At 38.9% G+C, this 25,933-nt stretch overlaps 1 protein-coding gene across 12 annotated transcripts in view; it reads right to left on the bottom strand.

The window, feature by feature from the left end:
* The window catches only part of ULK4 (unc-51 like kinase 4), a 724,727-nt gene that overhangs the window by 483,937 nt on the left and 214,857 nt on the right, over positions 1-25,933 (bottom strand). For 11 of the 12 annotated variants that reach the window (XR_008996028.1, XR_008996026.1, XM_057497578.1 and 8 more), the window contains one exon: positions 12,607-12,740. The exons of the other annotated variant lie outside the window; for it this stretch is intronic. Coding sequence is in view for 9 of the 11 variants with exons in the window: in XM_057497578.1 (XP_057353561.1) it covers positions 12,607-12,740 (134 nt within the window). In the remaining 2 variants the exon portion in view is untranslated. The remainder of the gene's footprint in view (positions 1-12,606; positions 12,741-25,933) is intronic. 12 annotated transcript variants of the gene reach the window in all.

The following is a 25,933-nucleotide window of genomic DNA, read 5'->3' as shown; positions in this document are numbered from 1 at the left end:
AGCAAAGTTGCAGGATACAAAATCAACACACAGAAATCTGTGGCTTTCCTATATACTAACAATGAACCAACAGAAAGAGAAATCAGGAAAACAACTCCATTCACAATTGCATCAAAAAAAATAAAATACCTAGGAATAAACCTAACCAAAGAAGTGAAAGACTTATACTCTGAAAACTACAAGTCACTCTTAAGAGAAATTAAAGGGGACACTAACAGATGGAAACTCATCCCATGCTCGTGGCTAGGAAGAATTAATATCGTTAAAATGGCCATCCTGCCCAAAGCAATATACAGATTTGATGCAATCCCTATGAAACTACCAGCAACATTCTTCAATGAACTGGAACAAATAATTCAAAAATTCATATGGAAACACCAAAGACCCCGAATAGCCAAAGCAATCCTGAGAAAGAAGAATAAAGTAGGGGGGATCTCACTCCCCAATTTCAAGCTCTACTATAAAGCCATAGTAATCAAGACAATTTGGTACTGGCACAAGAGCAGAGCCACAGACCAATGGAACAGACTAGAGAATCCAGACATTAACCCAGACATATATGGTCAATTAATATTTGATAAAGGAGCCATGGACATACAATGGCGAAATGACAGTCTCTTCAACAGGTGGTGCTGGCAAAACTGGACAGCTACATGTAGGAGAATGAAACTGGACCATTGTCTAACCCCATATACAAAAGTAAACTCAAAATGGATCAAAGACCTGAATGTAAGCCATGAAACCATTAAACTCTTGGAAGAAAACATAGGCGAAAACCTCTTAGACATAAACATGAGTGACCTCTTCTTGAACATATCTCCCCGGGCAAGGAAAACAACAGCAAAAATGAGTAAGTGGGACTATATTAAGCTGAAAAGCTTCTGTACAACAAAAGACACCATCAATAGAACAAGAAGGATCCCTACAGTATGGGAGAATATATTTGAAAATGACACATCCGATAAAGGCTTGACATCCAGAATATATAAGGAGCTCTCACGCCTCAACAAACAAAAAACAAATAACCCAATTAAAAAATGGGCAGAGGAACTGAACAGACAGTTCTCCAAAAAAGAAATACAGATGGCCAACAGACACATGAAAAGATGCTCCACATCGCTAATTATCAGAGAAATGCAAATTAAAACTACAATGAGGTATCACCTCACACCAGTAAGGATGGCTGCCATCCAAAAGACAAACAACAACAAATGTTGGCGAGGCTGTGGAGAAAGGGGAACCCTCCTACACTGCTGGTGGGAATGTAAGTTAGTTCAACCATTGTGGAAAGCAGTATGGAGGTACATCAAAATGCTCAAAACAGACTTACCATTTGACCCAGGAATTCCACTCCTAGGAATTTACCCTAAGAATGCAGCAATCAAGTTTGAGAAAGACAGATGCACCCCTATGTTTATTGCAGCACTATTTACAATAGCCAAGAATTGGAAGCAACCTAAATGTCCATCAATAGATGAATGGATAAAGAAGATGTGGTACATATACACAATGGAATACTACTCAGCTATAAGAAAAGGGCAAATCCAATCATTTGCAGCAACATGGATGGAGCTGGAGGGTATTATGCTCAGTGAAACAAGCCAAGCGGAGAAAGAGAAATACCAAATGATTTCACTTATCTGTGGAATATAAGAACAAAGGAAAAACTGAAGGAACAAAACAGCAGCAGAATCACAGAACTCAAGAATGGACTAACAGGTACCAAAGGGAAAGGGACTGGGGAGGATGGGTGGGTAGGGAGGGATAAGGGGGGGAGAAGTAGGGGGGTATTAAGATTAACATGCATGGGGGGGTAGGAGAAAAGGGAGGGCTGTACAACACAGAGAAGGCAAGTAGTGATTCTACAACATTTAGCTATGCTGATGGACAGTGACTGTAAAGGGGTTTATAGGGGAGACCTGGTATAGGGGAGAGCCTAGTAAACATAATATTCGTCATGTAAGTGTAGATTAGTGATAGCAAAAAAAAAAAAAAAAAAAAAGGGCAGTTCCTGTGTGGTAACCTCCAACGAGTTCTACACAAGGGTATAAAGGGCATATAAAAGTGTAGGCAAAGGGTCTGTTTGTGTTTATACAGAGGATCAAAGCCTAATTGGGCTACCCCGAAAATGAACTAAGATACGATATGAAAAAGAACTTCCAACATCTGCACCCTCTGGAAGACTCATGCCAGAAGATGATCATCAAAAAACCCCAACAAAGATCCACGCACTGCTACAGCTGTAGATGCACTCATCCCACCAGTTCCTGGACCTGCCATGGGAATGAGGAAGGAGATATCTAAGCTGGCCTGTGCATATAGTAAAACAACAAAATTGGACTGGATCTATACTGTTGGAACTCAACCAAGAATTTGGAGAAGTGCAAATTGTAGCGCTCCAAAGTCTTACAACTACAAACTATTTATTGTTAAAAGAACATATGGCATGTGAACAGTCCCCAGGAATGGGTTGTTTTAATTTGTCTGATTTCTCTCAGACTGTTCAAGTTCATTTGGACAATATCCACCATATCATAGATAAGTTTTCACAAATGCCTAAGGTGCCTAACTGGTTTTCTTGGTTTCACTGCAGATGGCTGGTAATTACAGATATGCTTTGGTTATGTAACTATACTCCTATTATGTTAATGTGTGTGTGCAATTTAAGTAGTAGCTTAAAACCTATACATGCTGAAGTTACTCTACAAGAAGATATATCAAAGAAATAATCAATCTTCCCAAGTTTTCTTCCGCCTGCTACTTCTATAGCTTTTCTTCTTCCTTCCTAATTACAACCCTTAAATAGAATTCGTGCCTCATATCAAATTTACCGAGTATCATAATTCTTCCAAGTGGTAAAGATACCTCAAGACAAATGCTGGGCATAGAAGCCACAGGGCATAAATATGCAAAGAAGTAAAAAGCTAACTTTTTCAAACAATAAGGCTTCTCTCTCACTTACCAACTTCACATTTCCCTGTATGGCCCCGGAAGATGACTGGTTAGCCAGAGACGGGTAAGATTCCTCAAGGGAGGAACAACCTAAGACAGGCACAGTCGCAGGGGGGCCATCAGGTGAGAAATTGGGGATCAACAGAGGTGAGGCTTAGAACCTCACCCCCCCGTTCTGAGAGAAATCTTCTGCATACGTGGATGTTTTATTGCCCTGGTCTAGCTTGGATTAACACATAGTCTACAGGCACACACCTGATCATCTACATGTGCTCTCTTACAACACTAAACTATGTTTTCTACCTTTATCTTGTATCTACCTACCACTTCAGCATTTTATTAAAAATAATAATAATAAAGAGAGAAATGTGGTATCCACATATAAATCAAGTATAAAAACCAAATGAGTATTCATATTTGAACTGACTGTTTATAGTTCATAATGCATGAGCAAAACCGAAAGTTTCTGTGATGACTGCCCTTGTACTGTTCACTATGTAACTTATTCATTATGTAAGAATTTGTTCTACATGTAAAAACTTGTTTGTTATGCCTCAGAAGATTGGAGACTGACAAAAATTAGGCTTGGGGTGGAATAATGATTGTGCACTGAGCATTGACTCCCCTATACAGAATTTTATTGTCGTTAACAACCATTTGATCAATAAATATGAGAGATGCCCTCACAAAAAAAAAAAAAAAAAAAAAAAAGAATAGGATGGAAGAAAAGAGATCAATTTCTGTAACTTTCCATTGGCTGATAAATCCAATAATAAATAAAACTTGAATTGTGGACATCTGAATCTTATCATCACACCCTAACATAGAATGAGTCTGGTAATAAGAAACTCAGGTATCAACTAACTAGATCATAGCCTTTGAGTTGAAGCTTAAAATAAGATTACAATCCAAAATAAATTTGCTCTATTTTCAGTCACTGACAGGCAAAAAAAAATCTCCCCAAGTATAAGTAAGGAGTAAAAAGGTACTATCAATCAGCCAGGAATATATTTTCATTACTCTGATTTAATATGCTGAATTTCTGAATCTAAGTATATTTTGCTATAATGGGCTGGATCAAATTTAACACCTTAAACATTTCTGGTTTATAGCTACATCTGCTGGAAAAGCCTGGAATGGGATTTAAACTAAACATATGCATTCCTTAGCTAATTATAATTTCTGCAAATAACATTGAAATAAGGAATTAGCTATAATAAACATCTTTTGTAAATCATTATTAGATATTTTTATTTTTATTTTTTCAAGCCAAATAAATTCACAGACTTTGAATTTTAGTATCAAAATTCTTCGGGGGGGCGGAGCCAACATGGCGGCGTGAGTAGGACAGTGGGAATCTCCTCCCAAAAACATATATACTTTTGAAAATACAACAAACACAACTAGCCCTAAAAGAGAGACCAGAAGACGCAGGACAGTGGCCAGACTGCAGCTACACCAGCGAGAACCCAGCGACTGGTGAAAGGGGTAAGATACAAGCCCCGGCCCTGCGGGACCCGAGCGCCCCTCCCCAAAGCTCCCGGCCGGAGAACAATAGGCAGAGCGGGAGGGAGACGGAGCCCAGGACTGCCGAACACCCAGCCCCAGCCATCCGGGCCAGAGCGCAGACACAGTATATGCCCAGGGGGCCCTGGATACTGGGAGAACAGGGAGTAAGACCTCTGAGCGGGTGCTGAAGCTGATGCCCCTGTGACAAAGAAAAGCGGGGGCTTTTTGAAAGTCTTAAAGGGACAGGGACTTAACAGCTTGACGGAAAAAACCCAGGTCACAGTACAGCAGCTGGAAATTACAGGGAAAACCGGGTGCACTAACCCCCTGGGCAACAGCTCTGAGACCCCTCACGGAGGCAAACAGTCAAGCAGCCCCCCCATCCATCACCCCACCGGGCGCTGCGAAAGCAGAGAAGCAGCCTGAGACAAATTCCGCCCACAGAAAGGGAAATTTCTCCCTCCCGGCCAGGCAAGATACAAAGACCCACTCAACACGCAATTACCCAACACAAGCCACTAGGGGTCGCAGTTGCCCCAGTAAAGAAAGGCCAGTAGTAAGTGAAAATTTTGGCCCTCCCAACTGACAGTCAATAGCACCTGTCAACATGAAAAGGCAAAAAAATATGATCCAGACAAGACTAACCCAGACAGCTTCGGCATCTGCTACATCTTCCCCTGAGAAGGAATCTGGGGAGATAGATTTAGCCAGTCTACCTGAAAAAGAATTCAAAACAAAAGTCATAACCATGCTGATGGACTTGCAGAGAAATATGCAAGAACTAAGGAAGGAGAATTCAGAAATAAAACAAGCTCTGGAAGGACTTCAAAACAGAATGGACGAGATGCAAGAGACCATTAATGGACTAGAAAACAGAGAACAGGAACGCAGAGAAGCTGATGCAGAGAGAGATAAAAGGATCTCCAGGAATGAAAGAATTTTAAGAGAGCTGAGTGATCAATATAAAAGAAATAATATAAGAATCATAGGCATTCCAGAAGAAGTAGAGAGAGAAAAGGGGATAGAAAATGTCTTTGAAGAAATAATTGCTGAAAATTTCCCCAAACTAGGGGAAGAAATGGCCTCTCAGACCACAGAGGTACACAGAACTCCCATGACAAGGGATCCAAGGAGGGCAACACCAAGACACATAATAATTAAAATGGCAAAGATCAAAGACAAGGACAAAGTATTACAAGCAGCCAGAGAGAAAAAAAAAGTTACCTACAAAGGAAAACCCATCAGGCTATCATCAGACTTCTCAACAGAAACCCTACAGGCCAGAAGAGAATGGCATGATATACTTAATGCAATGAAACAGAAGGGCCTCGAACCAAGACTACTGTATCCAGCACGAATATCATTTAAATATGAAGGAGGGATTAAACAATTCCCAGACAAGCAAAAGTTGAGGGAATTTGCCTCCCACAAACCACCTCTACAGGGCATCCTACAGGGACTGCTCTAGATGGGAGCACTCCTAAAAAGAACACACAACAAAACACTCAACATATGAAGAAGGGAGGAGGAGGAATAAGAAGGGAGAGAAATAAAGAATCATCAGACCGTGTTTATAATAGCTCAACAAGCGAGTTAAGTTAGACAGTAAGACAGTAAAGAAGCTAACCCTAAACCTTTGGTAAATACAAACTTAAAGCCTGCAATGGCAATAAATTCATACCTTTCAATAATCACCCTAAATGTAAATGGACTGAATGCACCAATCAAAAGACACAGAGTAACAGAATGGATAAAAAAGCAAGATCCATCCATATGCTGCTTACAAGAGACTCACCTCAAAACCAAAGACGGGCACAGACTTAAAGTCAAGGGATGGAAAAAGATATTTCAAGCAAACAACAGAGAGAAGAAAGCAGGTGTTGCAATTCTGGTATCAGACAAAACAGACTTCAAAATAAAGAAAGTAACAAAAGACGAAGGACATTACATAATGATAAAGGGCTCAGTCCATCAAGAGGATATAACCATTATAAATATATATGCACCCAATACAGGAGCACCAACATACCTGAAACAAATATTAACAGAACTAAAGGAGGAAATAGAATGCAATGCATTCATTCTAGGAGACTTCAACACACCACTCACTCCAAAGGACAGATCCACCAGACAGAAAATAAGTAAGGACACAGAGGCACTGAACAACACACTAGAACAGATGGACCTAATAGACATCTACAGAACTCTACATCCAAAAGCAACAGGATACACATTCTTCTCAAGTGCACATGGAACATTCTCCAGAATAGACCACATACTAGGACACAAAAAGAGCCTCAGTAAATTCCAAAAGATTGAAATCCTACCAACCAACTTTTCAGACCACAAAGGCATTAAACTAGAAATAAACTGTTCAAAGAAAGCAAAAAGGCTCACAAACACATGGAGGCTAAACAACACGCTCCTAAATAATCAATGGATCAATGACCAAATCAAAATGGAGATCCAGCAATATATGGAAACAAATGACAACAACAACACTAAGCCCCAACTTCTGTGGGACGCAGCAAAAGCAGTCTTAAGAGGAAAGTATATAGCACTCCAAGCATATTTAAAAAAGGAAGAGCAATCCCAAATGAACGATCTAATGTCACAACTATCAAAATTGGAAAAAAAAGAACAAATGAGGCCTAAGGTCAGCAGAAGGAGGGACATAATAAAGATCAGAGAAGAAATAAATAAAATTGAGAAGAATAAAACAATAGCAAAAATCAATGAAACCAAGAACTGGTTCTTCGAGAAAATAAACAAAATAGATAAGCCTCTAGCCAGACTTATTAAGAGGAAAAGAGAGTCAACACAAATCAACAGTATCAGAAATGAGAAAGGAAAAATCACAACAGATCCCGCAGAAATACAAAGAATTATTAGAGACTACTATGAAAACCTATATGCTAACAAGCTGGGAAACCTAGGAGAAATGGACAACTTCCTAGAAAAATACAACCTTCCAAGACTGACCCAAAAAGAAACAGAAAATCTAAACAGACCAATTACCAGCAACGAAATTGAAGCGGTAATCAAAAAACTACCAAAGAACAAAACCCCCGGGCCAGATGGATTTACCTCGGAATTTTATCAGACATACAGGGAAGACATAATACCCATTCTCCTTAAAGTTTTCCAAGAAATAGAAGAGGAGGGGATACTCCCAAACTCATTCTATGAAGCTAACATCACCCTAATACCAAAACCAGGCAAAGACACCACCAAAAAAGAAAACTATAGACCAATATCCCTGATGAACGTAGACGCAAAAATACTCAACAAAATTTTAGCAAACCGAATTCAAAAATACATCAAAACCATCGTACACCATGACCAAGTGGGATTCATCCCAGGGATGCAAGGATGGCACAACATTCGAAAGTCCATCAATATCATCCACCACATCAACAAAAAGAAAGACAAAAACCACATGATCATCTCCATAGATGCTGAAAAAGCATTTGACAAAGTTCAACATCCATTCATGATAAAAACTCTCAGCAAAATGGGAATAGAGGGCAAGTACCTCAACATAATAAAGGCCATCTATGAAAAACCCACAGCCAACATTATATTGAATAGCGAGAAGCTGAAAGCATTTCCGCTGAGATCGGGAACTAGACAGGGATGCCCACTCTCCCCACTGTTATTTAACATTGTACTAGAGGTCCTAGCCATGGCAATCAGACAAAACAAAAAAATACAAGGAATCCAGATTGGCAAAGAAGAAGTCAAACTGTCACTATTTGCAGCTGACATGATACTGTACATAAAAAACCCTAAAGACTCCACCCCAGAACTACTAGAACTGATATCGGAATACAGCAAAGTTGCAGGATACAAAATCAACACACAGAAATCTGTGGCTTTCCTATATACCAACAATGAACCAACAGAAAGAGAAATCAGGAAAACAACTCCATTCACAATTGCATCAAAAAAAATAAAATACCTAGGAATAAACCTAACCAAAGAAGTGAAAGACTTATATTCTGAAAACTACAAGTCACTCTTAAAAGAAATTAAAGGGGACACTAACAGATGGAAACGCATCCCATGCTCATGGCTAGGAAGAATTAATATCGTCAAAATGGCCATCCTGCCCAAAGCAATATACAGATTTGATGCAATCCCTATGAAACTACCAGCAACATTCTTCAATGAACTGGATCAAATAATTCAAAAATTCATATGGAACCACCAAAGACCCCGAATAGCCAAAGCAATCCTGAGAAAGAAGAATAAAGTAGGGGGGATCTCACTCCCCAACTTCAAGCTCTATTATAAAGCCATAGTAATCAAGACAATTTGGTACTGGCACAAGAACAGAGCCACAGACCAATGGAACAGACTAGAGAATCCAGACATTAACTCAGACATATATGGTCAATTAATATTTGATAAAGGAGCCATGGACATACAATGGCGAAATGACAGTCTCTTCAACAGATGGTGCTGGCAAAACTGGACAGCTACATGTAGGAGAATGAAACTGGACCATCGTCTAACCCCATATACAAAAGTAAACTCAAAATGGATCAAAGACCTGAATGTAAGTCATGAAACCATTAAACTCTTAGAAGAAAACATAGGCACAAACCTCTTAGACATAAACATGAGTGACCTCTTCTTGAACATATCTCCCCGGGCAAGGAAAACAACAGCAAAAATGAACAAGTGGGACAATATTAAGCTGAAAAGCTTCTGTACAGCAAAAGACACCATCAATAGAACAAAAAGGTACCCTACAGTATGGGAGAATATCTTTGAAAATGACACATCCGATAAAGGCTTGACGTCCAGAATATATAAAGAGCTCACACGCCTCAACAAACAAAAAACAAATAACCCAATTAAAAAATGGGCAAAGGAACTGAACAGACGGTTCTCCAAAAAAGAAATACAGATGGCCAACAGACACATGAAAAGATGCTCCACATCGCTAATTATCAGAGAAATGCAAATTAAAACTACAATGAGGTATCACCTCACACCAGTAAGGATGGCTGCCATCCAAAAGACAAACAACAACAAGTGTTGGCGAGGCTGTGGAGAAAGGGGAACCCTCCTACACTGCTGGTGGGAATGTAAACTTGTTCAACCATTGTGGAAAGCAGTATGGAGGTACATCAAAATGCTCAAAACAGACTTACCATTTGACCCAGGAATTGCACTCCTAGGAATTTACCCTAAGAATGCAGCAATCAAGTATGAGAAAGATCAGTGCACCCCTATGTTTATCGCAGCACTATTTACAATAGCCAAGAATTGGAAGCAACCTAAATGTCCATCGATAGATGAATGGATAAAGAAGATGTGGTACATATACACAATGGAATACTACTCAGCCATAAGAAAAGGGCAAATCCAACCATTTGCAGCAACATGGATGGAGCTGGAGGGTATTTTGCTCAGTGAAACAAGTCAAGCAGAGAAAGAGAAATACCAAATGATTTCACTCATCTGTGGAATATAAGAACAAAGGAAAAACTGAAGGAACAAAACAGCAGCAGAATCACAGAACTCAAGAATGGACTAACAGGTACCAAAGGGAAAGGGACTGGGGAGGATGGGTGGGTAGGGAGGGATAAGGGGGGAGAAGTAGGGAGGTATTAAGATTAGCATCCATAGCGGGGTGGGAGAAAGGGGAGGGCTGTACAACACAGAGAAGACAAGTAGTGATTCTACAACAGGTTGCTACGCTGATGGACAGTGACTGCAAAGGAGTATATAGGGGGGACCTGGTATAGGGGAGAGCCTAGTAAACAAAGTATTTGTCATGTAAGTGTAGATTAATGATTAAAAAAAAAAAAAATGCAGTTCCTATGTGGTGACCTCTAATGAGTTCTACACAATGATATAAAGGACATATAAAAGTGTAGGCAAAGGGTCTGTTTGTGTTTATACAGAGGATCAAAGCCTAATTTGGCTACCCCGAAAATGAACTAAGAAACGATATGAAAGAGAACTTCCAACATCAGCACTCTCGGGAAGACTCATGCCAGAAGATGATCATCAAAAAACCCCAACAAAGATCCACGCACTGCTACAGCTGTAGATGCACTCATCCCACCAGCTCCTGGACTTGCCATGGGAATGAAGGAGATATCTAAGCTGGCCTGTGCATACAGTAAAACAACAAATTTGACTGGATCTATACTGTTGGAACTCAACCAAGAATTAGGAGAAGTGCAAATTGTAGCGCTCCAAAATCTTACAACTACAGACTATTTACTGTTAAAAGAACATATGGGATGTGAACAGTGCCCAGGAATGGGTTGTTTTAATTTGTCTGATTTTTCTCAAACTACTCAAATTCAGTTAGATAATAACCATCATATCATTGATAAGTTTTCACAAATGCCTAGGGTGCCTAACTGGTTTTCTTGGTTTCACTGGAGATGGCTGGTAATTACAGGTATGCTTTGGTTATGTAACTATACTCCTATTATGTTAATGTGTGTGCGCAATTTAAGTAGTAGCTTAAAATCTATACATGCTGAAGTTACTCTACAAGAAGATATGTCAAAGAAATAATCAATCTTCCCATGTTTTCTCCCGCCTGCTACTTCTATAGCTTTTCTTCTTTCTTCCTAATTACAACGAATTCTTAAATAGAATTCGTGCCTCATATCAAATTTACCGAGTATCATAACTCCTCCAAGTGGTAAAGATACCTCAAGACAAATGATGGGCATAGAAGCCACAGGGCATAAATATGCAAAGAAATAAAAAGCTAACCATTTCAAACAATAAGGCTTCTCTCTCACTTACCAACTTAACATTTCCCTGTATGGCCCCGGAAGATGACTGGTTAGCCAGAGACGGGTAAGATTCCTCAAGGGAGGAACAACCTAAGACAGGCACAGTCGCAGGGGGGTCATCAGGTGAGAAATTGGGGATCAACAGAGGTGAGGCTTAGAACCTCACCCCCCCTGTTCTGAGAGAAATCTTCTGCATATGTGGATGTTTTATTGCCCTTGTCTAGCTTGGATTAACACATAGTCTACAGGCACACACCTGATCATCTACATTTGCTCTCTTACAACACTAAACTATGTTTTCTACCTTTATGTTGTATCTACCTACCACTTCAGCATCTTAATAAAAATAATAAAGAGAGAAATGTGGTATCCACTTATAAATCAAGTATAAAAATCAAATGTGTATTCATATTTGAACTGACTGTTTATAGTTCATAATGCATGAGCAAATCCAAAAGTTTCTGTGATGACTGCCCTTGTACTGTTCACCATGTAACTTATTCACTATGTAAGAATTTGTTCTCCATGTAAGAACTTGTTCGTTATGCTTCAGAAGATTGGAGACTGACGAAAATTAGGCTTGGGGTGGATTAATGATTGTGCATTGAGCATTGACTCCCCTATACAGAATTTTATTGTTGTTAACAACCATTTGATCAATAAATATGAGAGATGCCCTAACAACAACAACCAAGAAAAAGTACACACTTCCAATTGTAAAATAAATAAGCAACCGGGATGTAATGTATAGCATAAGGAATATAGTCAAAATATTGTAACAACTTGGTATGGTGATAGCTGGTACTTAGAATTATCATGTATATAAATGTTGAATCACTGTGTTGTACACCTGAAACTAATGTAATGTAATACTGTGTGTCAACTACCCTTCAATAAAAAATAATTATCTAAAAAAAAAAAAAAAAAAAAAAAAATTCTTCAATATTGAATGTTAATAATGCTTATGCATTTTCAAATTCTTTTAACAATAAATACATTTGTGGCTGTGATCTGAAGGAAAAAATTTTTTCTTCACAATTAGGCAAAGAGAAATCTTGAGAAAAGTTACCTAAAGTAATAGTACAAGTCCAATTTTAAATAATTAAAATGTTCTCCTTTTATTTTCCAATATTGCCAGTTTACCACAGATACCACCTCATATAACGTTTAGTTTGATCATTGCCTCAATCATGTCATTGATGCAATGTAATTATTAAAACAAGGCAAATTTAAATCTTCAAACTACACACTGAAGACAGTGTCACTGCAGTCACCAGCAAGAACAGAGAAGCCCAAGCAAAAGAGAGATGATGCCTAAGGGCTAAGCTGCAGAGAGGTAAACAGCCAGGGGCTGAGGACGAGACTGGTTTACCCAGGACACGCGGCGGCTCCTGCATGAGGTGGTGGATGAGAAGAGCCAGGCATTTGGACAGGTACTCGTTGCCACTTTGCTGCTCCTTGCCTGCAGCCATCTTCCTGCTGTCTCTCTCGATGTACATCACCAGTCTACATACAGGAAAGTGCAAAAGATTACCTCTCATGATTAAGCAGCTGACAGCATCTGTCTGAGAATGCTGCCAAGGCAAGTGTTTCCAGGGGCACAATTCCAACCATGCTGACATTTAGATTTGTAGCATTTAGTCAGGTACAGTTTATTTTGCCTTAGAAAAATCTAAACGTTCATGCAAAAAGAAAATAAGGCAACTTCAAATATCTCTGCCAATGCATTACAAAACGATGCCCTGATCTCATTTGTACTTGGCCCAAGAAAAGAAACCACATCCTTCAGATGACAGATGAAAGGCATCTGGACAGAAGAGGGCTCTTGGTGTTTCAAAGTTTCAAAGTAGAACCACAAGCTGTCTGCACTCTGTTGGTCATTAGTATTAAAATTGCTGGGTACCTTAGGCTAGTCACACATTCCAGGTCTTTCAATAGATAGTGTGTATAAAGCCAAAGAAATAGATTCATTTCAACAGTGGGTGACAAAGATAGCAGACAATACCTGAACATCCAGATTTCATATGTCCTTTTCTCCCCTAGTTTTATGATATCTTTTAATAAACCAATTCTTCTTCAACACATTGGCATTCAGTAAACATCAATCTCTGAACCAACTATTTCCAACCCAGACCTAGGAATCATGGTGGACCATCACTCTAGATAGAATGAAGCTGAAAAGTTTTAGACCCACATTTCATCCCCTTTGCTGGACCCACCAGTTATCTTCCCAAATTCCCATTCCCCTCTGCTCTACAGGGTGATGAGTTCACTGGTTCCACGATGCAAAAGCCCTTTTACAATCTGCCCTGCTCTGCCCCTTGCCATCACCCGTCTTTCCGGCTCTCCTGTACTCACTCACCCCACCCGACTTTACTTCCCAGAGAGAACTTCCAACCAGCTGCTACTGGACACTGTAGGGATAGTTTGGGACATAATACATGTATCTAAAATATACCGAAATCTTAACCCTTAGCATTTATATGGTTCTCTTAGTAGCTTCACCCATGTATTTGCCTTGCTACATTTCTACTATTATTTGGAGTTCTATTAATGGAACACCCGAGGATGACACCAAATCAAAGGCTTAAGTTCTGTTCCAGCCAACCAGCATCCTCTGTTCCAGTCAGTGATTACAGCCCAGCCCTAGCCACACTCTAACAAATATATGGCACTGGTCATATTGGAGAGAAAATATTTATGAGTCCAAGAAATTATCAATATTAAAGAATTCAGAGCACAAAACTTCTTGGTGATGAGTAAATCATAGAAGTTAGAGCCCACTATTTCATAAGTGGAATCCATAAAGGTATAATCCTTTAGCTATAAGATGAAGGACGTCTGTAAAACATGGTAAATATTGTTGCTAATACTGCATTATATAATTGAAATTTGCTAAAAGAATAGGACTTAAATGTTCTTATAGGCAAATATGCGAGGTGATAAATATGTTAACTAACTAGATGGGAGAATCTTTTTATAATGTATGCATGTATCAAATCACCATAATATGCACTTCAAATACCTTATAATTTTATGTGTAAATTATATCTCAATAAGGCTGAATTAAAAAAAACAAATTGGGAAAAAATATTTCCATTTCATATCACAAAAGGCTATTATATATATGTAATATATATGTATACACACACACACACACACACACATACACACACACACACACATACATATATATGCCTCCCAGATAGCAATTACAAAGAGACTGACAAACCAAGAGAAAAAGTGAGCAAGGGCTAGGAAAGAGCATTACACTGAGAAGAAAACATAAATGGCTCAAGCAAAAAGATCCTCCACTCTGTCCATAAGAGAAATATATATTGCTTTTCTTTGCCTTTAACCACTCAGATGGCCAAAATTCAACGTTTGATAGCCAAAAATGTTATGAAGACTCTAAGGATGCTGATACCCTAGTATATTGCTGGCAGAAATGCAAGTCCCATGGAAAATAGGTGGGAGTATCATCAAAATAAAAAGTCTAGTAATTCCACCTCTAGGAAGAAATTACTGTATATATATATACTTGTATACATATGACACATATTCATATTTTTTTGTTTATAACAGCAAAAAAAATTGTAGGGAAAATGTCCAACAAAAAGGACTGGTAAATAAAATATGTCCATCATTACAACGTGAATATAAAAAAAAACTTAAGAAGCTCTCTGTATACTATGGGGAAAGAACTACAAGATACGTTGTTAGGTAAAAAGTACAAAATAGTATGGTTTTTGCTTACTCTATATTCATATTTGCTTGAATTAAAAAACTCTGGAAGGATAAATGAGCCATAAGCAACTAATAATAAGCTTAATTTTACGTGATGGTGATGTTTCTCACTTTTTGAACTTTTTTGGTTTTTGAACTATGAGTACAAGTTATTTTTTCAAAAGTTTAATTTAAATGTTTTTAAAACATGAAGTAATATCATTATCCTACAGAGCCAATTTTAAAAAATTGTTTGGGTAAGGGAATGCTCAATTACCAGGACACCGTAGCAAATGAGATACACTAAGTGCAGGCAAAAAGACTACCCCTCTTTATAAGATCTATAAATCTATGCTCCCTCACAGTGCCAAGAGTCAGCTGACTTGAAATACGAAGTAAACCAACAGCAGTACTGCGACATACCCCAAATGTTGTTATGGCCAGTGGCCCACTGTGATTTCTAGATTTTTTTCCTTTAATTCAGTAGAGCTAATCTTTTCCTTTAACAATGTTAAGACAGAGGTGTCAGCCAAATCTGTATGTAATTCTAGCTCAGCACCTTTGAACAGCATGGTCTTGAACAAACTTCCTAAACTCTTAAAAGCTTCAGTTTTCTAATTATAAAATGGATAATAATGCCTGCCTTGCAGGACTGCTGTGAGGATTAACTGAGATAATAGCTTGGGACGCGACACATGGAAAATACTCAAAAATATGGCAGCTCCTACTATCAATTTCTATTATTAGTAGTTATTATAATTCATTATTATTATAACCACCACCACCAAACTCAAGACACTGCTTTCTAGAGTGCACATATCTTAAGAGAAAATTCTCAGAGAAGGCTAACCCTGCTTCTCGTCCTACTCTCTGACTCACAAATCAGCATGGTCAAAAATCCTGTCTCCTGTGTCCCCTGCACATTGGACCGCAAAAATCCTCCCTGAACGTTGGAACACTGCCACAACCGATTAAAATGAGAGAGTGGATGACATAACTCTGCAGCTGCTATAAAAATATAGGTCATTAGAGGGGAGCCAAGATGGCGGCGTGAGGAGAGCAGCGGAAATCTCCTCCCAAAACCACATATATTTATGAAAATATAACAAAGACAACTCTTCCTAGAATAGAGACCAGAGGACACAGGACAACATCCAGAACACATCCACACCTTCGAGAAACCAGCACCTCGCAAAGGGGGCAAGATACAAGCCCCAGACCAGCAGGACCCGAGTGCCCATCCCCCCAGATCCCGGCGGGAGGAGAGGAGTCGGGGAAGGGAGGGAGAGGGACGCCAGGACTGCTGAACACCCAGCCCCACCCATCCGCACCAGAGGGCAGACACAGTGCATGCATGGGGTCCTGGATACTAGGGAAAAAGGGAAGCAAGACTGGTGAGCAGGTTCCTTAGGCCAGCGACCGAGGACAAAGAAAACCAAGCGGGATATTTTTAATTACTTACTTACTTAATTAATTAATTATTCAATTATTTATTTTTTTGGCAAGTGCTTTTTGGAAGTCTTAAAGGGACAGGGACCCCAAAACCGGATGGAAGCATCCCGGGACACTTAGTTCAGAGGCAGGGAATGTGAGGGTCTCTGTGCACTGTAACCCCCAGGCTGCAGGGAGCAGGGAGGCCCCTCACAGAGATAAATAGCCTTCCGGGAACTCCACCTCCAACGTGGCTCCACCATTTTGGAGCAGCAGCCCCAGCCAGGCCACGCCCACAGCAACAGCGGAGATTAACTCCATAGCAGCCAGGCAGGAATCAGAAGCCCTATCTGCATGCAGCTTCCCAGCACAAGCCACTAGAGGTCGCTGTTCTCCCAGGAGACGAAGGCCACAAACCAACAAGAAGGGAAGTTCTTCCAGCCGTCACTCGTCCCAGCTCTGCAAACTATTTCTATAACCATGAAAAGGCAAAATAACAGGCAAACCAAAATCACAGAGACAAAACCAGAGGAGACAGACCTAACCAGTCTTCCAAAAAAGAATTCAAAATAAAAATCATAAACATGCTGACGGAGATGTAGAGAAATATGCAAGAGCTAAGGGATGAAGTCTAGAGGGAGATCACAGATGCCAGGAAGGAGATTACAGGAGTGAAACAAACTCTGGAAAGATTTATAAGCAGAATGGATAAGATGCAAGAGGCCATTGATGGAATAGAAGCCAGAGGACAGGAATGCATAGAAGCTGACATAGAGAGAGATAAAAGGATCTCAAGGAATGAAACAAAATTAAGAGAACTGTGTGACCAATCCATAAGGAACAATATCCATATTATATGGGTACAAGAAGAAGAGAGAGAAAAAGGGATAGAAAGTGTCTTTCAAGAAATAATTGCTGAAAACTTTCCCAAACTGGGGGAGGAAATAATCGAACAGACCACGGAAATACACAGAACCCCCAACAGAAAGGGCCCAAGGAGGACAACACCAAGACACATAATAATTAAAATGGCAAAGATCAAGAACAAGGAAAGAGTTTTAAAGGCAGCTAGAGAGAAAAAGGTCACCTATATAGGAGAACCCATCAGGCTATCATCAGACTTCTCAACAGAAACCTTACAGGCCAGAAGAGATGGCACAATATATTTAATGCAATGAAACAGAAGGGCCTTGAACCAAAGAGACTGTATCCAGCACGATTATCATTCAAATATGATGGAGGGATTAAAGAATTCCCAGACAAGCAAAAGTTGAGGGAATTTGCCTCCCACAAACCACCTCTACAGGGCATCTTACAGGGACTGCTCTAGATGGGAGCACAACTAAAAAGAGCACAGAACAACACACCCAACATATGAAGAATGGAGGAGGAGGAATTAGAAGGGAGAGAAGAAAAGAATCTCCAGACAGTATATATAACAGCTCCATAAGCAAGCTAAGTTAGGCAGTAATATACTAAACAGTCTAACCTTGAACCTTTGGTAACCACGAATTTAAAGACTGCAGTGGTAATAAGTACATATCTATCAATAGTCACCCTAAATGTAAATGGACTTAATGCACCAATCAAAAGACACAGAGTAATAGAATGGATAAAAAGGGAAGACCCATCTACATGCTGCTTACAAGAAACTCACCTCAAACCCAAAGACATGCACAGACTAAAAGTCAAGGGATGGAAAAACATATTTCAGGCAAACAACAGAGAGAAGAAAGCAGGGGTTGCAGTACTAATATCAGACAAAATAGACTTCAAAACAAAGAAAGTAACAAGAGATAAAGAAGGACACTACATAATGATAAAGGGCTCAGTCCAACAAGAGGATATAACCATTATAAATATAAATGCACCCAACACAGTAGCACCAGCATATGTGAAACAAATACTAACAGAACTAAAGGGGGAAATAGTCTGCAATGCATGCATATTAGGAGACTTCAACAGGCCACTCACCCCAAAGGATAGATGAACCGGGCAGAAAATAAGTAAGGACACGGAGGCACTGAACAACACACTAGAACAGATGGACCTAATAGATACCTATAGAACTCTACATCCAAAAGCAACAGGATATACATTCTTCTCAAATGCACATGGAACATTCTCCAGAATAGACCACATACTAGTCCACAGAAAGAGCCTCAGTAAATTCCAAAATACTGAAATTCTACCAACCAACTTTTCAGACCACAAAGGTATAAAACTAGAAATAAATTCTACAAAGAATACAAAAAGGCCCACAAACACATGGAGGCTTAACAACATGCTCCTAAATAATCAATGGATCAACAAACAAATTAAAATAGAGATCAAGGAATATATGGAAACAAATGACAACAACAAAACAAAGCCTCAACTTCTGTGGGACGCAGCGAACGCAGTCTTAAGAGGAAAGTATATAGGTATATAGCGATCCAGGCACACTTGAAGAAGCAAGAACAATCCCAAATGAATAGTCTAACATCACAATTATTGAAACTGGAAAAAGAAGAACAAATGAGGCCTAAAGTCAGCAGAAAGAGGGACATAATAAAGATCAGAGAAGAAATAAACAAAATTGAGAAGAATAAAACAATAGCAAAAATCTATGAAACCAAGAGTTGGTTCTTTGAGAAAATAAACAAAATAGATAAGCCTCTAGCCAAACTTATTAAGAGAAAAAGAGAATCAACACAAACCAACAGAATCAGAAATAAGAACGGAAAAATCAAGACAGACTCCACAAAAATACAAAGAATTATTAAAGAATACTATGAAAACCTATCTGCCAGCAAGCTGTAAAACCTAGAAGAAATGGACAACTTCCTAGAAAAATAAAACCATCCAAGACTGACCAAGGAAGAAACACAAAAGTTAAACAAACCAATTACAAGCAAAGAAATTGAAACGGTAATCAAAAAACTACCAAAGAACAAAACCCCCGGGCTGGACGGATTTACCTCGGAATTTTATCCGACACACAGAGAAAACATAATACCCATTCTCCTTAAAGCTTTCCAAAAAATAGAAGCAGAGGGAATACTCCCAAACTCATTCTATGAAGCCAACATCACCCTAATACCAAAACCAGACAAAGACCCCCCAAAAAAGAAACTTACAGACCAATATCCCTGATGAATGTAGAGGCAAAAATACTCAATAAAATATTAGCAAACTGAATTCAAAAATATATCAAAAGGATCATACACCATCACCAAGTAGGATTCATCTCAGGGATGCAAGGATGGTAAAACATTCGAAAATCTATCAACATTATCTACCACATCAACAAAAAGAAAGACAAAAACTACATACATGATCATCTCCATAGATGCTGAAAAAGCATTTGAGAAAATTCAACATCCATTCATGATAAAAACTCTCAGCAAAATGGGTATAGAGGGCAAGTACCTCAACAAAATAAAGGCCATATATGATAAACCCACAGCCAACATTATACTGAACAGCGAGAAGCTGAAAGCTTTTCCTCTGAAACCGGGAAAAAGACAGGGATGCCCACTCTCCCCATTGTTATTTAACATAGTACTGGAGGTCCTAGCCACGGCATTCAGACAAAACAAAGAAACACAAGGAATCCAGACTGGTAAAGAAGAACTTAAACTGTCACTATTTACAGATGACATGATATTGTACATAAAAAACCCTAAAGACTCCACTCCAAAAATACTAGAACTGATATCGGAATACAGCAAAGTTGCAGGATACAAAAGTAACACACAGAAATCTGTGGCTTTCCTATACACTAACAATGAACCAATAGAAAGAGAAATCAGGAAAACAATTCCATTCACAATTGCATCAAAAAGAATAAAATACCTAGGAATAAACCTAACCAAAGAAGTGAAAGACCTACACCCTGAAAACTACAAGTCACTCTTAAGAGAAATTAAAGGGGACACTAACAAATGGAAACTCATCCCATGCTCTTGGTTAGGAAGAATTAATATCTTCAAAATGGCCATCCTGCCCAAAGGAATATACAGATTTGATTCAATCCCTATCAAATTACCAACAACATTCTTCAACGAACTGGAACAAATAATTCAAAAATTCATATGGAAACACCAAAGACCCCGAATAGCCAAAGCAATCCTGAGAAAGAAGAATAAAGTGGCGGGGATCTCACTCCCCAACTTCAAGCTCTACTACAAAGCCATAGTACTCAAAAGACAATTTGGTACTGGCACAAGAACAGAGCCACAGACCAGCGGAACAGATTAGAGACTCCAGACATTAACCCAAACATATATGGTCAATTAATATTCGATAAAGGAGCCATGGATATACAATGGGGAAATGACAGTCTCTTCAACAGATGGTGCTGGCAGAACTGTACAGCTACATGTAAGAGAATGAAACTGGATCACTGTCTAACCCCATACACAAAAGTAAATTCAAAATGGATCAAAGACCTGAATGTAAGTCATGAAACCATAAAACTCTTAGAAAAAAACATAGGCAAAAATCTCTTGGACATAAACATGAGTGACTTCTTCATGAATATATCTCCCTGGGCAAGGGAAACAAAAGCAAAAATGAACAAGTGGGACTATATTAAGCTGAAAAGCTTCTGTACAGCAAAGGACACCATCAACAGAACAAAAAGGTATCCTACAGTATGGGAGAATATTTTCATAAATGACAGATCCAATAAAGGCTTGACATCCAAAATATATAAAGAGCTCACACTCCTCAACAAACAAAAACCAAATAATCCAATTAAAAAATGGGCAGAGGAGCTGAACAGACAGTTCTCCAAAGAAGAAATTCAGATGGCCAACAGACACATGAAAAGATGCTCCACATCGCTTGTTATCAGAGAAATGAAAATTAAAACCACAATGAGATATCACCTCACACCAGTAAGGATGGCTACCATCCAAAAGACAAACAACAACAAATGTTGGCAAGGTTGCGGAGAAAGGGGAACCCTCCTACACTGTTGGTGGGAATGTGAATTAGTTCAACCATTGTGGAAAGCAGTATGGAGGTTCCTCAAAATGCTCAAAATAGACTTACCATTTGAACCAGGAATTCCACTTCTAGGAATTTACCCTAAGGATGCAGCACTCCAGTTTGAAATAGACAGATGTACCCCTATGTTTATCACAGCACTATTTACAATAGACAAGAAATGGAAGCAACCTAAGTGTCCATCAGTAGATGAATGGATAAACAAGATGTGGTACATATACACAATGGAATATTATTCAGCCATAAGAAAATAAATCCTACCATTTGCAACAACATGGATGGAGCTAGAAGGTATTATGCTCAGTGAAATAAGCCAAGCAGAGAAAAACAAATACCAAATGATTTCACTCATCTGTGGAGCATAAGAACAAAAGAAAAACTGAAGGAACACAACAGCAGCAGAATCACAGAACCCAAGAATGGACTAACAGTTACCAAAGGGAAAGAGACTGGGGAGAATGGGAGGGTAGGGAGGGATAAGGGTGGGGAAGAAGAAAGGAGGTATTATGATTAGCGTGTATAATGTGGGGGATGGGGGAAGGGGAGGGCTTTCCAACACAGGGAAAACAAGTAGTGATTCTACAACATCTTACTATGCTGATGGACAGTGATTGTAATGGGGTTTGTGGGGGGGACTTGGGGTAGGGGAGAGCCTAGTAAACATAATGTTCTTCAAAAAAATTAAAATTAATTAATTAATTATTTTTTAGAAAAACTATAACAGAGAAAGAATAAGTGAATTTCCATACAACAAATACTGGAACTTCAGTTCCGGTTCCTGGGACTCTGGCAGCCAGTTCCCTGCCTTCTACGCAGATAACTGGAATGCTCTTTACGCTCTTCAGCAAAACTAACTGGCTCAAAAGAAACATCCTAGAGCTATTAATGTTAAAGTTCACATAAAAACATCCATACAGATGATCCTAGTGCGTTGCTCGAAGTCAACAAAATTTACCATGCACTGAAAATTTCTAGAACTGCCTGACATTCCTTCAACACTTAATCATAACTAGAGAAACATTTCCAGTTATCTGAGAGCATAACTTCTTTGCTAGGTATTATATTTGCTAATATAAATCCATGTTCTTTACACTGCTGCATGTACTGTGTGTGAACAATTTATTCATTATATTGTTGATGAATGTTGGAGCTGTTTCAATTTATGAATAGTGCTAAGCATATCTTTTGCTGGATGTATGTGAACATTTCTGTTAGATATATACTTAGAAGTGAAATTCCTGAATCACAAAGCACACCTAGATTTAGTTTAATACACTCCGTTAATGATCAGTTTTCTAAAGTAATTATTAAGTCAATTTACACTCCAACAGGCAGATAAAAGAATGACAGCTGCTCTACATGCTTGCCAAAATTCTGCATTATTGGGCTTTTTAATTATAGACATTCTGATGGGTATCCATTGGTACCTCACTGTGATCAAACCAAATTTTCCTGATAACTAATAAGGCTATACATCTTTTCATGTGTTAAATGGCCACCTGGAGATAACCACTTCTGTAAAGTACCTGTTCAAGTCTTATGCTCTTTTTTCTGTTAGGTCATCTACCGTTTGGTTCTTTATATATTGCAGTTAAGAGCCTCCTGTCAACTATTGGTGTGGCAAATACCTTCCCTACTCTGTGGCTTTTCTTGTTACTGTCTGAATGATGCCTTTTGATGAACAGAAGTTCTTAATTTTAAGATAGTTCAATTTATCAATATTTTCCTTTTTAATAGTGCTTTTATGTCCTGTTAAAAATCTTGGTCTACTCCAATGTCATATTTATTGTGTAATGGAGGCTTTACTGTTTATTTTTTTACATTTAAATGTACAATCTACCTGAATTGACTATTTTGTACAGCACAACTTGAGTTTTTTTCCCATGATGATATCCAGTATGCTCCAGCACCCTCTACTGTAAGAGCTGTCATTTCCCCAGTCTCCAGTCTCCCCCTGTGCCTCTTCTGCTCTTCTCCATGTCTCTATCCTCTGGTGTCTATCTTTCTATACTGACCCCAGATAACTCCAGTATAATGATTCCCTATTCAGCTGTGTCTAATCTGCTGTTAACCCAATCTACTGAGTTCTCCCCATTGTTGTACTTTTCAGTTCTAGAGCACCCATTTTGTTTGTTTTTATAGTTCCAGTTCTCTACTGAAATTTCCTTTCACATTCCTTGACAATATTGATCAGTTATTTCAAGATCTACATCTGATAATTCCATTGTCTTTTATCTTGTTTTTTTTTAGGTAATGAAGATATATAAGCAATAGAGTTTGTTTTAGATAAATAATAAAGAAATATAAGTAATAAAGATAGTACCTTCATATAGGCCTGAGTACCTACATAGGCCTGAGTGTTAGACTCTATACATGGAAACTAGAAGGATATCTTAAGGCCCAGGGCTAAACTTATCCAGATTTACATTTGCTTCTAGAAGGCAGAAAGACTATCAATAAATCTGGATCACCTTAATCCAATCAGAGACTGAGAAGATTCAAAAGTGGGCTTCTTTCCTGTTTCAGGAAATCCTCCATACAAACAGGTATTCCAGAAATAGAGAACATAGAAAACGGAAATGTTTACCTTTTGCAATCAGGGAATCCAGAATAAATCAAAATTTACAGAGTATAAAAAAGCAAATTCACACTTGCCTACAAGGAATACATTTTTCTCTAAAATTTAATGTATCCATTATAAAATTTAATAATGTACTGCTTAATTACCATACTTGAAATGTCTTTTAAAGAAAAAAACAAATAGTTTTTAAACCCTAGTACAGACTTTGAACGCATAAAAAAAAAATATCTATTACCTCTACTGGGAGAACAAAAAGACAGATGGGATCCGTAACAATATAAGACGAGCTCCAGAACGCAGCCCCTTCCTTCACGCTCCCCAGGGTGTCTTCCCACTACAGGATGTGTTTACACAGGCTACAGCAGAATAAACTGACTTTACTGACAAGGGAACATTGGTTATTAGAAGTATTCACAAGCTATAAAGGAAAGAAAATATGGAAACATTTGAGTGTAGTGTCCATGAACACTTCACAATTGTTGTACGACAAAACTGCAAATGGTGCTTCTCAGTGTTCCACAAGGGGATCCAGTTTAAAAGACCAGCAATCTGAACAGTGATTGACATAAACCACAAATAAATAATATCCACTCCTCCCCCTCACAGGCCCCCCCCTCATTAACTTTAGTAGGATTACTTCTCCCCAGGATGTGTCTGTTTCTCAATCTTCTGCCCCCTATCATTTCCTCCCATTTATTCATTCCCAGTGACATGATCACAATTTTCTTAATCTCATTTCCATTAGAATCCTTACACTGATTCCACACACATCTACCTTTATGCTTCCCTCATCTGCCTTCCATCATGCCCGCCTGCTTTATGGCCATGCTTCTGTTTACTCATTCAATAAATATTTACAATGTCTACTATGTGCTAAGCATTTTTCTAATTTATGGAGATACAGCTTGCAAAGTATATATTCAAGTGAGAAGAAATAGACAATTAAGAAATAAATAACTAGAAAATAGTTTCGGTGGTAATAAGTCCTACAGAAAATTAAAAGAGAGTAAGACAATTGGGCATTTGTCAGGGAAGGCTTCTCCAACAGGATGTGATTTAAGCAGAGACAACAAAGAGTGAAGAAGCAAGCAATGTGGAAGCTACAGAACACGGCAGGTGGCTGGGGAGGCACATGCAACAGCCAAAGGCAGGCACGTGCCTGGTGTGCTCCTGGGCAGCTGGGGCAGTGAAGGAAGGATCAGAGACATAACCAGGCTCCAGACCCTGTGAGCTCTTGCAGGCCCTAGGAAGAACCTTGTATTCAATTCTCAGTTAGAAAGAACGGCCTGATGACTCTGAGGTGCAGACATCACCCTGCATACTATAAGGACAGACACAGAGACCTAACAAGGAAGACGGAGGAAACTGTAATAGTTCAGGTGAGAAGTCGTGGTGGCTTTGGCTGGTGTGGTATTGTGGAAACAGTGTGAGCTGGTTAGATTCCAGATATCTTTTTAAGGTACAAATAACCAGACTTGCTTTTGACTGGCTGTGAGCTGTGGAAGACAGAGAAGAGCCAAAGATAACGGCATGCAACCAGGCAATCGGAAAAAACAGCTGCCATTTACTGAGACAGGCAAAGACCACTAGAAAAGCAAGTCTGGGGTAGAAAAAACATTATTAGACAAGGAAGTATAGGTAGGTCAGCAGTTGATATTTGAGTCTGAATCTGAGGACACATCTGGGCTGATGATATTAATCTGAAAGTGGCCCATAGGCAGATGGTATTTAAGGCCATCAAGCTAAATGAGATGACCCAGGGAATGTACATCCAAAGATGGAGCACGGAAGTACTACAGAGGCTGGATCAGAAGCAAGGACCACCAAATGAAACTGAGAAATAGTTTACTAGTGAAGGAGGAAGAAAAAGTCAAAATAAAAAATAATAAAGTGTCCTGGATGCCAAGTAGATAATAGTACATAGAGAAAGATGACTGTGGGCTTCTAGCTTCTGACAAAGACAAGT

Source organism: Manis pentadactyla, chromosome 1 (genome assembly GCF_030020395.1).
Source record: "Manis pentadactyla isolate mManPen7 chromosome 1, mManPen7.hap1, whole genome shotgun sequence".
NCBI lineage: Eukaryota > Metazoa > Chordata > Mammalia > Pholidota > Manidae > Manis > Manis pentadactyla.
This window is presented reverse-complemented; position numbering and strand designations above follow the sequence as displayed.